This window comes from Zonotrichia albicollis, chromosome 6 (assembly GCF_047830755.1).
Source record: "Zonotrichia albicollis isolate bZonAlb1 chromosome 6, bZonAlb1.hap1, whole genome shotgun sequence".
NCBI classification, from domain to species: Eukaryota; Metazoa; Chordata; class Aves; order Passeriformes; family Passerellidae; genus Zonotrichia; species Zonotrichia albicollis.
In genome coordinates, this window is record NC_133824.1 from 2,196,886 (window position 1) to 2,213,498 (window position 16,613).

Genomic DNA, 16,613 nt, shown 5'->3' on the forward strand with positions numbered 1-16,613 from the left:
TATAAAAGAGTGGATTGGTTGGCTGAGGGGAACTGGAGTCAGTTGGCTGCTGTGAGGATGAGGAAGAGTCAGTGCCTGGAGGAGCTGCCTACAAGAAACATCAAGGAGGTACAAAACTCTAGCAATATGGAACCCTTTCAATGTAATGTAATAGAACTCTTGCACTATAAGACAACACCCAAGGGTACTGAGGGAACTGGAAGAGCAAAACAATTTCCAATTATTACTAAGCATATATGACAATTACTTGCATGTATGACAATCATGCTTAGGTGCTTTATATACTATGTGGAAAATATAGGACTTTGATGGATGAACTCTTGTGAATTATGGTCTTCCCCATTCCCACCAGAGAAAGGAAACTCACCAAGTATTTATTTTTATTCTAAACTTTGAAATATTTTCAGTCCTGGGGAAAAAAAAACCCAAACAAACCCCACCAAAACTCCCCAAAAACTAACCCCGAAAATCCATCTCATTAAACAAACCTGATTTTTGATGTGGAATATTTGGAAAAGACTTCTGCTGATTTCTCCTGTACTTTCATTTTATCATATAGCCAATGCTTAATTACAGAAAATGCATTTATTTGGCAGCAAGAAGCTTGTGGTGGTCACAGCCTGGTTTACATACCTGACTCCATGTGCAGTTGCTGTAATACACCACAAGAATTCTATTTTGAGGTCTGTACTTGTGGTTGACTCAAAAGACCAAAGCTCTGTTGAGTTGGCCATTATATTCTTTTCACCAACAATTAATTTGGTCTTGCAACCACTGAAAAATCTTCAGGGTCATGAGCTTTATTTCAAGCTCATAAATGGAACAAAACTGCACATCCCAGTTGAATTTCAGTCTTTGACCTGCTCTGATTCTTTTCTTCTGAAATAATCACGGTAATGGAAGCAGAGCTGCTCTGGAGCAATAAATTATAAATGTTGTGCTTGAGGGATGTGATTGAATAGATAATTTACAGATGACTATTGAACAAAGAGCCTCTGGTGGCTCAAAATAACCCATTTCTTTGTAAACTCTTGAAAGCAGGGGAAAGATAATGCCAAAACCCTCTCTTTTAAGGCCAAGGTAAGCACACAGAGTAATAAAAGCTCTGGCTGTGGAAATGAGCTGCTCCCTCTGGGTGGAAATGAGGGAAGCTGAAAGACCCAGATGGAGAAGAGGACACATGCTGTAGCATCTGGAGTGAGCAGCCAGTGGGGTTTCACAGGAAAGGTTCCCTAGGTAACACCCCGAGAACCTGTTTGCTCCCCACTCCTGCAGCTCCAAATGATGATGTTCCTATTGATCAAACTGGGGTGGAGAGGAGGACGCTGGCTGTGCACTGCCAGCCTGGGCTGCACAGAGCTGGAAATAATGTCTTTAATACTTGGGTTTTTGCAGTTTGCAGTCTAATCTGAGAGCAGCAGAGCTAGACTGAGGAGTAAAAATATGGTGCTTGGGTGATGTGCTCTGAGACTGGGAAAGAGGGGGCAAAAGAGGAGATACTTGTAGATGTCATAGAGACAGTGCTGCAAATCAAACCTGGATGTATGGCTCTCCAGGGAATTCTGCCAGCAGGAATGGGTTTTCTGTTGCAACAGGGCTGTGTTACTCTGCAGTGTCTCCTGCACTGATCCTGCCCACGTGTCTGTTCTCATCTCTGCTTCTGTTAACCAGTTCTCAATATGCTCATAGTGATGCCTCGGTTAAAGCAAACCAGTGATTTAATTCTTGGTTTCACTTCTAAGTTTTCAGTGTTACAAGGACATTACAAGTCCTATTAAGCAGAGCAAAATAAGCTTTAGCCTGCACATTAGTTTAGCCACAGTGAGTTACCATATAAATGAACAGTTCTGAAATGTACCCAGCTCTTCCACTGGATTTATGTTTCAGCACATATCACACCATAGATTCAACAAACATAGATCATTTTAAATGGACAGCTATGTACAAAATTATTATACAGTGTTATTACAAAACTTGAGAAATAAAGCTCTGAATTTTGAAAACACAGTACTGCACAGTCCCAGTTTTAAAGCCAAAGTAACATGATTCCACACGTTCTGCAGCTTGGACACAGACTCTCGAGTGCAAGCAGCTGACAATGGAAATCAAACCCAGAGATTTACTACAGGATAAAATGAAAATGTGTCCAATAGAACACTGGAAAACCTCTTCCTTTTGCTTTAGTAAGAGAAACCAGAGCCCTGGCTCTCCAAATATTGATGGTTGCATCAGCAGGTGTGACAAGACTACTTAAGACTAGTGATGCACTTCAACTTAATTGCACATAAGCATCATGTAGGAACCAGACACTGCTTATATGGCCATATGCTTAGTAAAATAGAAAATACATTTTCTTTTACTTGCTTTTTCCCCCCATAACCAATTTCCCTTGCTTTAAGTGATTGAGAGTGAAAATACATTTGTCTAATCTGGGTCTTGGACCTGGTCCAATATAAGTCATCAGTGGGCAAGGAGAAGAGGGATTTAACACACCTCCACTTGTGATGGTACAGCCACTGCTTAATTTATACCCTTAATTTAGTTGAGGCACTGCTGTTTTTAACAGTTCTTCAAGGGCTAGCCACTGCAGTCTGTTCTTGGGCCACACTCAGCTGTCACTTCAAGAGGAGTTTGGCCCAAGAGCAGGTTGAAAGCCTTGGCTTCCAGGACAGTGGGTAACAGGTCTGACCCTTCCACCACCACTATGCACAGAGCCATCCCCTGTCCCCACAGGTGCCCAGGGCACAGGCTGAGGGGTCCAAGGTCTCTGGGGAGGCTCTTTAGGTCCTGGGAGGGGAGTGAAAGGCTGCATGAGGAGAGGCTGTGGGTCTTCACGGGGCAGAAGTTGTCCATGGTGGCATTTCGTTGATGCAGAACCTGGAGTCTCAGAACTGGCAGCACTCCAGGGACACATGAGAGGTTCTCTCATACCTTCTGCCTTGCCATGACACCTGCAGGAAGAGAGGGAAATGTAAATTATTTGCAACTATGAATAACAGTGGTGTAGTTTTGCATGCATGTGTATGTAATGCTTGAGGTGCTACTAGGGAAATCAGTTTCATCTGTTCCTCAGATAACCTAAAAACAGGTAGTTTGATGGACTTAATAAAAACCTCATGTTTCCAGAACCAATCTTGAAACTCCAGAAGCAAAATTTAGGCAACTTTGCTTTTAAGTTTAGTTCAATAACATATATCCTTCTAGGTATTAAATTGTTGAGGTAACTAAATCTAGAGGATTGAGCAGGACTGTCAGAAGGATGGGGCAGCACACTGCAGCCTCACTCCATAACTGAGTCAAATACCATTTCTGAAGGCAGACATGGAGGCAAAGGGGGCTAGCAGGGAGATGAGCATTAGATTGATGACATTCTCACAGTCTATTTAAAAACTGCCCACAGACAATATGGGTCTGGAGAAGGGGAGGTGAAGCATCTGTCCCTCAAGAATGAAAGGAAAACATGGAATCTCAATCCCTTCTGTGTCTTTGCAGGTTGATGTGCCACTGTGCCATGTGCATGTCACAGCTGCTGTTCTGCCTTTTCCCTCCCTCCTTGCCAGGCTGTGGTCTCTACTCCTGGTTTGGCTTTCCTTTTATTTTCTAGGGAATAAATCAAGTAGATTTGTGAGCAGGGAAATTGCTAAAGCCCAGTTGCTCATGGACTTGAGCTTTCAAGGCTTTTCTCTCCCCTAACCATTCCAAATGACACAAGTGACATACACAGGGGAGGAAAAGGGGAGCTGCACAAACAGACATGAACATTTGTCTCTAGGAATTCTCTAGGGTTTAAGGCAGGTACACTCAAAGAGCAGCTCTCTTGACTTCAGGTGTTTGTACAGTGTCTCCTCTCTTGTACTGTCACCTTTATAAAATGATTCTTTAAGCTCTTTCTGGACTTGGCTGGAAATGAGCTGAGATGTTACCAAGGTGCACACAAACAGTGTGGCCACCAGTGCCTTGATTCCAGAGGAAAAACAGCTAAACCATTTCTTTCCAGAACATGAAGATAATGTGGAATACAGCTCTTTAGATGTGAGAGCTGACATTTAAAGACATTATTACAGAAATTGCTGCATAACAAGATATGGTCAAAGTGAGGCAAGAGTTCAGGAGCTCATTACAGTCTTTGAGTGCTCTGAAATATTATCACAGAGTCTCAGGCTGTTCCTGCCCTCTGCTGCTGTCAGGGAAGCTCTAAAAACTCATAAGGTGTTTGAGTCTTGATCCCTGCAGCTGGATCTGCACAAGAAGGAAGAAGATTTCTGTGGCTTCATGAGACCCATTAACTTCCACATCAGCAAATCCACCAGAGAAAGAAATATCCTGTACCAAAAGAGAACTAGTGGGGACCTGAACAGACCATGTATACTTGGGAAAAAACAGAAAATAAATGAAAAAAAAATCAGGTGGAAGATCCTAGGAAAAAGTATTGATTGCTAACACTCCAGGCTTGTTGAATGTGTCTTATCAAGAAGTTCTGTCTTATCTGTCTCATCAAGACAGGAGCTGCATTTGGGAGAGGAAGCTCTCTGCAGGAGACTAAGACAGGCAAATGGGTTTTTGCTTCTGCTGCCCTTGCTGTGTGACATACAGGAGAAGAAGAGGAAAAAGAGAAGTGCAGGTTTCAGGGTGCAGCTCATTGCTGCCCTCCTGGCATCAAAGCCCAGGTAGGCTCTGCTGGTGCAATGCCAGGCACTGCATTCCAAGGATGCAGTGAAACTTCTGCCTGACTTCATACTTCTGCCTGTATGCCCATGCATTTGTCTGTGCTGCATTTCTATGTCTTCCCAGGACAAAACAAAACTATGTTTCATACATTTTTTTCAAACATGACTTTTTTTCAAGCCTGTATGCTTAAAAAAAAATTTGAGTTAAGCTTAACTCATGGTTCCAGCTGCCCTTCCAATGCAGCATGTGCTCTGGTCCTGGTGTACTTCTCACCTATGCTCCATTGCTAACACTTTCTGTTCCTGCAGGAAATCTTCCTTAGGATTTTTAAACAAACAGAGCTACTTGCACTTCATGTACTCCTATGGTACTGCAAGGAAAGGGCCAAAAGGAGGGCAGGAGTAGTGAGGACTGTAACTACCCAATGTATTTTCTCTTGCTAGCAGTCACGCTCCAGGTGCAGGAACAAAAGCAGCCCTGTGGGGAAATCCTGCACAGATTCCTCCTGTGTCTGTGCAGGAGCAGGGCTCCCAGCTGGGTCCCAGCCCCAGGGAACTGGGGATGCTGGACAATAAATACATTCCTTTCAGGAAACAAGACAAAGAGATTTGATGATATTGATTTAGTTCATAAGAGATGCTCATCAGCATGGAAAGGACAATGTGTAACTATGCAATTTCAGTACAGTGGGGGTTTCAATTGTTTATTTTTCTTGCTTTTCTTTCCACTTGCTGTAAAAACAGGGGAAGTTTTGCAAATGGAAGCCTCATCCTAAAACTCCTTTTGAGGGGCAATTGTATGTTGCCAGCATCAGTGAAGGATGCAGGGAACTTGTGTGCAACTCTGGAGTTGAATTTAGCTTTGAGTGGGATCTGGTATCTTGTCCCAGCTAGTATTTGCCCCTGGGTCCAGCGTTTTATTCCCTTTTCCAGATATCCATATTTAAACAGTGCTATAGAAAGTGGCTACCCACAAGCAAACCAAATGTTCTTTGCTGGAGGTAGGTACTGAAATTGCATTTTTACAGTTTTTGAGAAAATAATGTGATCAAAGCAAGGACTTTGTTCATCACATGAAGTCTGATTGTTTGGTTAGAATAATGGCTTTTAATTATCTGCAGGGAGAAGCAGTTTGGCTGCTGCTGACACAGAGGACAAACATGTGGGCTGTGACCCTGTGTCGAGTGGAGATCAGCACTGACTCCACTCAACACAAGATCAAAACCCTGGAGAGTAAAAATCAGAGTAACAAATTCATTTCACATGTGTTTGTGATTAGACACAAAGACAAAAAGCTCAGGTGATATGCTGAATACTGATTAGGTCTGTGAAGTCCCAGTGCTGTGGTTAGTTCACAAAAAAAAAAATCTTTGTGAGTTTACATACCTCATTGTGCCACACAATCTTTTTTTGTTTTATTATCTCCAGAATCAGTCTCAACCTCTGCTTTTGAACAAAAGAGAGACACCAAATATATCTGATCATGGCAAGGCCAAGGTAACAACAGGGAACTTTTCATGATGAAAACACTGTCTAGTAGCAGAGAGGTCCCTAAGAACACAGAATCTTTGAATGGTTTGGGTTGGAAGTGACCTTAAAGATCATCCTGCTCCAACCCTCTTGATGCCATCCCTGGATGCCCAGGGAGCTCTGTGGCTTTTGCAGGCTGGGGTCAGTTCTTAAGCCAGAAGTCCTAATTTCAGGTGTCAGGAAGCATTGCCAGGCCTGGGAGCATGGGATGCTCCCATTGCTGCAGCTTCTGCTCCTCAGATGAAGCAAGTTCAGAACCAGCATTACAGGAAATAACTTCTCATTTGTGGCTTGTTTTTAACCAGTAGCATGTTTAGAAATGTAAATTACCACAACCCTGGGGCATGCTGCATTAAAAGGGTAAGTCCCTCTGTGGTAGCTGCTCAACCTATGCTGTCTTTCTCAGCAATAGGTATTCAAACCCTCCTTTCCTTTCTCCTTGAAAGGGAAAAAAATCAAGTATTGGTATATACCAATACCTATTGGTATTTCCCGTTTTCCTGCCCATTTGTTTGACCTCAGGATCTTGCAGGAAACAGGCTTTGGAAAGGATATTGTAAGTTTTAAAGGCTGACAGACCCATCTGTCTTCCCTATGAGGCATCTCCAATTTGGGATTAAGGTACCCACCCAAGGGTGGCAGGATCTAAAGGACCTGGACACTCTTCCCAGGTTTGGGACTGGCTGAGGATTTTGGTAAGGAGAGGGGGGCCTGTGTGGCTCCAGGAGCTGAGCTCCCTCCCAGCCCAGCAGGGCAGCCCAAAGGAGGATGGATCCTTGGTGGAAGCACCAGCAAGATGCTCTTTTTCAGTGACTGACCTTTCCCCTCCCTCTGCAGAGATGGTTTGAGGGCCTGATGTTTAGAAGCACCTAAAGCACCCCTGGGGCAGGCTGTCAGCCAAAAGTGTTGCTGCAATGAGGGGAAAAACCAAACAAGCCCAAGGCAGCATCGATTCTGCTGCTTTTATGTGTTTATAAGTAGTTCAGAGGGGTGATTGCTGATTAAGTACTGAGTATTAACTGCTCTTAATCACTGCTCTGGAGTCTAATGGAGCTCTTGTTTGCACATAACTGTGCCTGTAGCTGTCTTTAGCCCACTTGACAGATGTGCTTATTGCCATCTTTACTGCATATTGTAATGGGCTTTTGAATTATTGATTCATCATTACTCTTTTATAAACTACTTATACATGTCACCAGAATGAACTATGCTTGTGTTTGTCTTTTTAAAGCTCTTTCAGGTTTGAAAAATATAATAGCTGCACAAAACAGTGTGACTCCAGGGGCAGGGGGCACTAGGCCTTGAAGTGGAAAGAAACAGGTGTGTACAAATATATCAGGAAGGTTCCCACATTTAAGTCAGCTCCTGAGAGCTATTTATAAAATAACCTACCTGAGTAGCTTTTGCTGTGCCTCTTCTTCTTCTTCCTTTTCCCTGATGGCCTCTGCTTTTCCCTGTCACTGTGAGGTTGCTCTGGGGGAAGTGTTGCTGAGCAAGAGGAGTCAGTGGCCGGCTCCTCTGAGAAGGACTTGTCTTGAGAGGTGTCCAACAGTGAGTCTGTACCAGGATCTTCATTCTCCTTTGTCATTTCTTTAGACTCTGCCTGCTGAGCCTCATGGCAGGGGGCAGGCTGAGCACTGTCTGAGCCATCAGCTGGGCACTCCTTGTCCTGGCCTCCTGACATGGCCTCGTTAGTCCAGCTGAGTTGGTCTGGCAGAGCAGGGGCTGAACTGCTGCTCACAAAGCTGATCCCTGAGCCTATGTCAGCCACAGAGAAGCCAAGGGAGCCTCTCTCTGTGCTGGGCTGGAGGCTTTCCACGTTGTTTGCCTGCTCCATCCCGGGGCCCAGCGTGGTCTGAGTGGCTCCATCAGCTCCCACCACGCTCTCTGAGGGGCTTTTGGTCTGGGACTCCAGTGGCAGACTTCCTCCAGCACTGTTTGTAGATAATGCCTGGCCTGAAGCTGAAGCATTTGTAACACCTCCACCTGTCTCCATCGGGGCAGTGATTGAGGGAGGAGTGCTTTCTGAGGGATGATCATCCTTGTTTTGCTCAGTCTTGTCATCAATCTGCTTCCCTGCTGCTTGTGGGTCCTTCCTGCTTTGTCCTTTAAACAGAAAACACACAATCAGCCACAGCTGCAGTTTCACCAGGAATCAGCCAAGATGGACCTACCCTGCAGAGGTTACAGGTCAGCAGCTGCCTGTGGAGGGAGCTCTGACCCTACAGCAGCTCCAATGCAGAGGCAGCGCCAATTTATCCTCCCTGTACCTCCCCTCATTATATCTGTGTGGTCACCCTGGCTGGACTGCAGGCTCCAGCTCAGCAAAGCCCCTGATTTGTTTTCAGCAGGTTTCAATGTGTCTCTGCTACAAAATGGCTGATTTCCATGGAGGCTCCAGGACTTGCAAGGAAACCTTACAGTCTACAGCAGAAGAGAGACCCTGCCTGTGGGGTCCTGGACCAGGCTGGACTGCTGGCTTGGTGCGTGAGGACTTCAAGGCTGCCCATTAGCCAGCCTTAACCTGCCCTTGCAGAGCAGGCCTAGGAGAGCCACGGACAGACCAATGTCCTTGGATTTGCCTAACTGCACTGACACTGAGGTCAAGAGACCAAAGAAAACCTAAACCCATGAGGCTGTCTCCTCAGAAGCACTTAAAGAACTTGGTACTTCTGCAAACAGGGTTTCTTAGCTTTTCTTAAAGGGTTTCTTCAGTCTCCCAAGTGTAGACTAAGATGGGATGCAGCAGTCTCTAAGACAGGAACACGCTGTGCTACTGAGACTTGACAGCATGCAGGGATAACAGCAGTGCCCCATCAGCATGGTGCCATGGCTGACACACGGGTCAAGCACCTCAGAGGGTTTATCAACACAGATGCAGGCCCATGCTGCTCCAAATTCCTGCTAATTTTGGGACAGACCTGGCTAGCAACAGCTCAAGGCTCTCTGCTCCTCTTCTCCTTGGCACTGGCTGCAAAACCTCCTTAAATAAAATGCCCCAAATGCAAACACAAAGGCTTCTCACTGGTGCATGCTTGGCTCAGAGGCAGATGGGAATGAAGAGCTGCAGGTACAGTCAGGTCTGTGTCCTTACCAGACTGGCTCTCCTCCAGGCTCTCTGCAGAGAGGGGTTTAGGAGCTGCCTCTGACTCGTGTCTGTTCTTTGTCTTCCTCAGCGTGAAGCCTTTCCTGATGTCGGCGAGCAGGGCGTCGATGACACACACCTCCTCCTGCTTCATCAGCCCCTTCCTGACTGGGAGAGAGATGGGATGGGAGTTACCCCTGTTCCTGAGACAGGCCAGCAGGAGCTGCAGGGATGCCACTGCTGGAGGTGCCTCCTGCTGGCAGAGCACAAGCAGCCACTGGGCAGGAGCAAGGCACCCACAGCAGACCTGGGAGCAGCTCCATGATCCCACAGCAGTGCCCATGATCCCACAGCAATCCTGTGATCCCACAGCAGTGCCCCGTGATCCCACAGCAGTGCCCATGATCCCACAGCAGTGCCCCATGATCCCACAGCAGTGCCCACGATCCCACAGCAATCCTGTGATCCCACAGCAGTGCCCCGTGATCCCACAGCAGTGCTCCACAATCCCACAGCAGTGCCCTGTGATCCCACAGCAGTGCCCACGATCCCACAGCAGTGCTCCACAATCCCACAGCAGTGCCCATGATCCCACAGCAGTGCCCATGATCCCACAGCAATCCTGTGATCCCAAAGCAGTGCCCCGTGATCCCACAGCAGTGCCCATGATCCCACAGCAGTGCCCATGATCCCACAGCAGTGCCCATGATCCCACAGCAGTGCCCATGATCCCACAGCAGTGCTCCATGATCCCACAGCAGTGCCCCATGATCCCACAGCAGTGCCCCGTGATCCCACAGCAGTGCTCTGTGATCCCACAGCAGTGCCCACGATCCCACAGCAGTGCTCTGTGATCCCACAGCAGTGCTCTGTGATCCCACAGCAGTGCCCATGATCCCACAGCAGTGCCCATGATCCCACAGCAGTGCTCCATGACCCCACAGCAGTGCTCCACAATCCCACAGCAGTGCCCACGATCCCACAGCAGTGCCCGTGATCCCACAGCAGTGCCCACGATCCCACAGCAGTGCCCACGATCCCACAGCAGTGCCCATGATCCCACAGCAGTGCTCCACAATCCCACAGCAGTGCCCATAATCCCATAGCACTGCTCCATGATCCCACAGCAGTGCCCATGATCCCACAGCAGTGCCCACAATCCCACAGCAGTGCCCATGATCCCATAGCACTGCTCCATGATCCCACAGCAGCCCATCCTGGCTGAACACAAAGGATTTGCTCCCAAGTCTTGGTGCTACAGCCTGGCACCAGCTCTGCCTGGACACATGCCTGGTTGTCCCACGACCGTGAAATATTCCATTTGTTATCAATGTTGGTGGGAACCTTTTTTTTTTTTTGGAGGAAAAATAATTCTGATTTTTCTTTCCTCTCTGCTTCATCCAATTGCATTTTTTTAGTCTTTCATTTTCATCCAGCAGAAGGCATATTTAAGCAATATGCAAGATTTTTGGGACAACTGTGGTGAAGAGAGACTATTCAAGTGTATACAAGGACCTTGGATGGTGGATAAGTCAAATGTTTCTCTTTAGATTTGGGATTCAAAAGTTATGTTTAGAAACTGGAAAAGTTAACTGAAATATTTAATTTGTGGTTATTTTCTTTCTCCTTTGCTGTTCAGTCAGCAAACCTAAAATTAACTTCTCTGCCCAGCTGCAACTGTGGAAAGTCAATTCTTAGCTAGGGCTGTAAGACACCTAAAAGCCTTTAGTCAGCCAGCACCTAGAAACCTACAAAATAAATTACCACTACTGGTCCATTAAAGCAGGACCACCAAAGAGCCCCTATGGCTCCATCTCTATTTTTTGAAGCCATTTCAGATACTCACTGACTTTTCCATTTTCTCCCTTCTGTCTCTTGCCCTCTTCCTCTTCTAGCTGTTTTTTCCTCTTCTCTGCTTTGGCAGCTTGCTCCTTTCTGTCCTTGTTTTCCTGCAGGGAGGTAACAATGGCATGAGAAAGTGGGGTAAAGAAGCTGATGAAGAGAAAGGAGATCTGTAGATGAAGGAAGAGAAATTCTGGCTTTGTCCTGTGCAATAATTAAAAAGGGCATTGGGAATAAGGGCCAAAAATGGTGAGAGAGGACTGGTGGACTGCTGACTTGGCCAGGACTCTGCCACGTCCCAGCTGGAGGTGGCAGTGGTGCTTTGCCTCACACAGCTACCTGCAGTGTGCTCACCTGCCTGACTTTGAGCTGAGGTGAAAGCAGGAGACACTGAAGCCACAGTTTTTTCCACAAGGTGGCTTTTTTACAACATATCCCCCTTCTGAGCCTGTTTGCTCAGGTTGGAGCAACGGGGTGAAGTTTTTAAGCCCCTTTCTCCACAACTTGCACACTTGGCCTAAAAGCATCTTTGTGATTGGCTCTGCAGCTGAAGTTGCAACAAAATCACAAATCCCTGGTGTTTGGGCCGGGCCCAGCAGCACCAGAACCTCCATCCATGAGGATGTAGTGGAGAAGGGGTCAGACACCACTTCAGTGGGAGACCTGATGCCAGGTGCCAAAAGGAGGAGGCGGTAACCCGGTTCCCCCCTGGATTGGTGTGCCCATCCCACCCCTGTCCATTGGAGCAGCTTCCATCTTCCAGGAAGGGATGCTCAGGATCCTGTGTGCAGGTGCCAACCTTCAGGGCTCGGATGAAGAGGTCTCTGAAGGTCTTCATGATGCTAAATATGTCCTCTAAGGACAGCTTGCTTGGATCTTCACAGAGATAATTTGCAAGTTCTTCTCTCTTCTTTTCAATGGTTTCAAATTCTTCTTCCAGCTTTCTGGAGGCATCAATGCTGTCCTGAAAGACATTAAATGCACACTGTAAAACACCATCCAGAGGACAACGAGTGAAGTGCACCCACAGAGAAGGGATTAGAGCTTAGAGCAGGACTCTGCGTCCCGGCTTTTAACTGCAGCTTTTGGGAAGCAGGTGGGAAGAAATTAAGATTTGCAGATGGTCTTCACTCTTGGCAACTGTGCTGTGCCAATTTACAGGGCAGTCTGGCTTGAGCAAGACATGGAAAGGTCCATGCAAAGCTTAATCCCAAGCAAAGGGCTTCACTCTGGTGATCCACACAGAAGGTGACCATTTTTTCTTACAGTGAGGAGTCACACAGAAGCATGGACAGAGCAGTTGGGGCAGCATCCTAAGAAATGGCCTCCCCAAAAGTATCTAAGTTTGGGGTGCAGCTGGCCACTGCATATTTGGGTTGTACAGCATTGCATCTTATTTCCAAATCTGAGAGCATGTCTTGTGGCAATATTTTCTCCCCTCTCATGAGGCTCCTGAGCTGCAGATGTACCATGCAGCACCTCTCTGTGTGTAATGGGAGAGATCCAAGGCATCTCTGTTACTGACCTGGATGGGTTTCTCATACTGCTGTTTCACATCCTCATTTGATGATAAGACTTTCCGCTGAAGCTCCAGCAACTTCTTCAAATTGGTACCGGACTCGGTGCGTATAATGTCAAGATTAATTCTGAAATCACACAGAACCCTGCCATTAGCTGACACTCCAGCATCTTGAGCTGAGCAAGGAGTGGACAAGTCTGAATTGGTGCTTTGGTCACCCCTTTGTTTCCCACCACTTCCCTGAGCTGAACCCTGTGCTCTGAACTCTCTATACAGACCAAGCTCAGGGAAAACAGCTTCCCCCCACAGTACTTATGGAAAGGCTGCCAGGCCTACCTACAGTTCTGTGTATTGGGTAGATGAGTGCCAAAAAAAGCCCACCCCTTCAAAAGGCTGTTCTCCACCCACCATGCTCAGCATTAGCTCACTTCCCCTGCCTGGAGGGACTTCAGAAATGTCTGGGTAGCTGACCCTCACCAGCTCCTGCCGCCACAAAGGCAGTGCACACTTCAGAAAGGTCTGGGAGGCAGCTTTAACTGACTGCTCTGCAAATTCCAGTCCTAAGTGTTGCCAGCTGTAGTAGAATTATTACATATTAAAGGGCTTTCAACATTCATCAACCAAATCTTTCAGTTTAAACTATGCAAGATGCCATCTTGTTAATCTCTATACCAGCTGTGTGTGTCCTAATTTCTGGTACATTGTTGATGTGCATGGGATTTATTTTTGTTTTTAATTCAAAGGAAGTCACACACAATTTTACCCTGCTGCTTTTGAAACATATTCAAGATCCTTTGGCAGTTCCAGTAGGTCCTTGTGGCTGTTTTCTACTTCCTGAAGAGGAAGAGAGAAAGAAGTGTTACTTGGTGTGTGGCAGGAGCCGAGGGGAAGCTGGGGGGAAGACACATGGACAGAAGTGTCCAGGAAGGATGACTGTGCTGTGTTCTGCTACTGCCCCACTGTCTGCAGCTTGCACATTCAGAGAGGAAAGGCATTTCCCCTGGCTATAAAAACACAGAGGAGTACTGAACCCTTAGAAATACTCATAGTTCAAAGCAAAGCAGAGCTCTTCTTGAGCATAGAGTGAGGCAGGACTGTGGTTTGATGCAATCTGACACTTCCCACAGTCCCAGAAGGATATTAAAAGGCCTTGAGTCTTGCATTCTTTACTTTCACAGCTGTCCTTGCTGAAGCCACTGCCAGCTAAAGCGGGGCTTGAACATGAGTAACTGAAACCAAGGGACATTGATGAATGGAGGTGGCAGAGCAGAGCATGGAGAAAAAATGATAAAAACAGCATTGCAGGGAATAGGTGAGCCATGGGGGCCTGGAGAGAAGCATGAAAAGCCTGAGCACAGTCTGGAGGAAAAGGGAAAGTCCATGGAAAGGCAGAAAGGCTGAATGGGTACAGATGAGCCAGGACAGATTTGTGCTCTGTGGTTTGCAGCTGCTGATGTGCAGATTGCACAAATATGAAAGGAAGTTGCAGACACTGTGGGAAAAGATGCTGGAGGGAAGCAGAGCAAATCTTAAAATAAGGAGTAGTGCCCACAAGCAGCCTCCACCAGAGTCACCAAGTGATTCAAATCCTCCTGACTTGTGACACTCTGGGGTTTGCCAGCGAGGATGTGAGTATGAGCATGTGGCATTGGCCAACAGCAGAGCAGGAGAAATGTTTCATCTGTGATAAAACCCCCCCTCTTCCCTATGTGCAGGACTTGGCAGTGGTACCTCCAGAATGTGGTGGAGCAGGGTAATGCGGGTTTGGTTGGCTTTGGTTTCTGTTAGTTTGAGTAAAGTGCTGATTTTAAACCCATCGGCATCACCCGTGTGACTTCCCTACAAGAGAGAAAAAAAGCACATGTAACTCCTGTGTCCATCCAAATTACAACCCTAAAGGAGATCAGTCACAGACTGTGATGGGGAAAGGAGAAAACAAAAAAAGTCCTTACGTAGTTTAGGAAGTTTCCAACTTTGAGAATCAGTTGACAAAAGACTGGCAGGCGATGACTGGTCAGAAGATCTGGAAAACATAAGGGACTTTTAAGCAAAAGCCTCTGTTACACCAGAACATTTCCTAAACTGGAAATGGGATTGGGAATTCCACTAAATAAAATCTGGTATTTTGTCTTTGCAGCCCAATGCCCAACCAGCAGAGAAAATGATTTCATGTTGATTCAGTTCCATGGGTTGTCAAAGTCTTTGTTGACTTATGTTTCTTTCTTTACATCTGGTCTCTCATTTTCTAATGGCAAATAGACCTGCAGTGGGACCCTCCTCAGTAACACCAATCAAGATCCAGCCTTCCTTGCAAATTTCCCAGCGTAGGCAAGGGTGTAACTGGGCTGCAAATTGAATCTTGCCAACTTCATTTAGCTGTGCTGTGAAGCCAGTTCTGACTGCACTGTGATCACCTGCCAGCTGCTAAAACCAGGCATGCTCACCCTCTTCCTGGTCTCTCACGGTAGAGGTGATTATTGACCAGGCATGAAGAGTGCAGTCCCTGTCCTTGCTCTTACAACAGGGTGCTGCAGTGCTGTGCTTTCTGAAGCACTCAGCTTTGAGGCAGGAACAGCTCCAAAAGAACAACTGGGCTGCTGGGAAATCACTTCGGGGGAACTTTCGATTTATCCCAGCAAACAGCTGTAATGCCAGCTGGAGAAACCCCCAGCAGGAGTTGGGGAACTGGCCTGTAGGACAGATAACACTTGACAGTGCCAAGAAGAGCATACTGCTCTCAGAGGAGTGGGACCAAAGGTTTCTGCCACAGGAAGCCAAAATCTATTGCATAAACTTTCTGTGTACTCACCATATTGGAGCATCAGCAATTTATAACCCAAAATAACAACCTTTTTCTTCTGGTTCCATTTCTAGGCAGGGAAATACTAAAGCAGAGCTGCTTTTCGGGGAAGTTTTCTGGCAGTAGAGAAAATTACTGTATTATGAAGTTCTTAATTTGGGAAATAATGCTGGATGGATGAATTAGATGCAGCAGGGCCAGCTCTGCTGTCTAAATTCAGCTCCTTTGAAAGGGCTGATGAACTTCCAGCACTTCACCATTCAAAGTGTTTCAGGAGAATACATCTGCTGCAGAAAAAGTGGGATGAGGATGACAGAAAATAATCTTTGGTCCTGTTACAGGTTTTGACCATCAGTGGAGATACCTAAAGTTGCATCCCATTTGCAGCAAACCAGTGAATGGACCACACAGGAGTTCTTTGGGGTTTGGGTAGTAATACTGCAGAGCTCCAGGGGAGTTTTGGAGGTAACACTGCAGAGCTCCAGGGGAGTTTTGTGGGGGTTAAAATTTCCTGTCTTAAATCAGAGCCAGGAATAAGCTCAGGTCATGCCTACCTTCACAGGCTCTGTGGATGGCTTCAGCTTTGGGCTGAATCATGTCCAGCACGACGGTGGTCTCTTCGCAGATCAGCATACACTCAATGCGCAGCTGGTAGCTGAGGGTGGAGAAGGATCTCAGCTAAAGGCACTGGGATCCCAGCCAGCAGAGCAGCCCCTTCCCACATCACCAGCAAGCCCATGCCACCCCACAACATGCCAACCACATCCACACCAAACCACTGGCGTGGCCTTGGAGGGAGGAGAGGGGCTGCTGCTGGCCCTGAGGACCAGCAGGGATGTGGATTCTGCTGGTGCATTGTGATCAGTAAAGAGAAGAGTTTCCCCTTCTTGGCACTGCATTTGGCACTGCCTTTCACCAAGTTATGGGCAGATCCTTGGGCAGACCTGACCCTGAGTCTGGGCCATCTTCAGCTGGTTCAGAGGGAGAGGATGTGCTGGATCAGGAAGAGCCCTTCATCTAACGGTAACAGAGAAAGGGTTAGCTCCAAGGTGGAAGGGGAAATCCAACAGTTACATCCATCAGTGTTGGTCTGTGAGGCTCCTATAAAGAAACTTAAACTTCCCAGAGGCAAATCAAGAAACAGATTGGGCTGAAGTTTATGACTAAAAA

General features: G+C 46.8%; 1 protein-coding gene across 7 annotated transcripts in view; it reads right to left on the reverse strand.

The window, feature by feature from the left end:
- Nucleotides 1–433: 433 nt before the first annotated feature.
- LOC102069993 (inverted formin 2) overlaps nt 434–16,613 on the reverse strand; it is a 43,845-nt gene continuing 27,665 nt past the window's right edge. For 3 of the 7 annotated variants that reach the window (XM_014264496.3, XM_014264495.3, XM_014264497.3), the window contains 11 exons: nt 15,998–16,098; nt 14,596–14,666; nt 14,375–14,482; nt 13,407–13,477; nt 12,650–12,770; nt 11,924–12,088; nt 11,129–11,231; nt 9,292–9,450; nt 7,590–8,303; nt 6,054–6,113; nt 435–2,951 (listed from right to left, as the gene is read on the reverse strand). In XM_014264496.3, coding sequence (XP_014119971.2) covers nt 6,055–6,113; nt 7,590–8,303; nt 9,292–9,450; nt 11,129–11,231; nt 11,924–12,088; nt 12,650–12,770; nt 13,407–13,477; nt 14,375–14,482; nt 14,596–14,666; nt 15,998–16,098 — 1,672 coding nt within the window. In that variant the 3' untranslated portion in view covers nt 435–2,951; nt 6,054. Of the gene's footprint in view, nt 2,952–6,053; nt 6,114–7,589; nt 8,304–9,291; nt 9,451–11,128; nt 11,232–11,923; nt 12,089–12,649; nt 12,771–13,406; nt 13,478–14,374; nt 14,483–14,595; nt 14,667–15,997; nt 16,099–16,613 lie in introns of all 7 variants that reach the window. The other 4 variants (XM_014264498.3, XM_005483291.4, XM_074542272.1 and 1 more) reach the window with 4 other exon arrangements.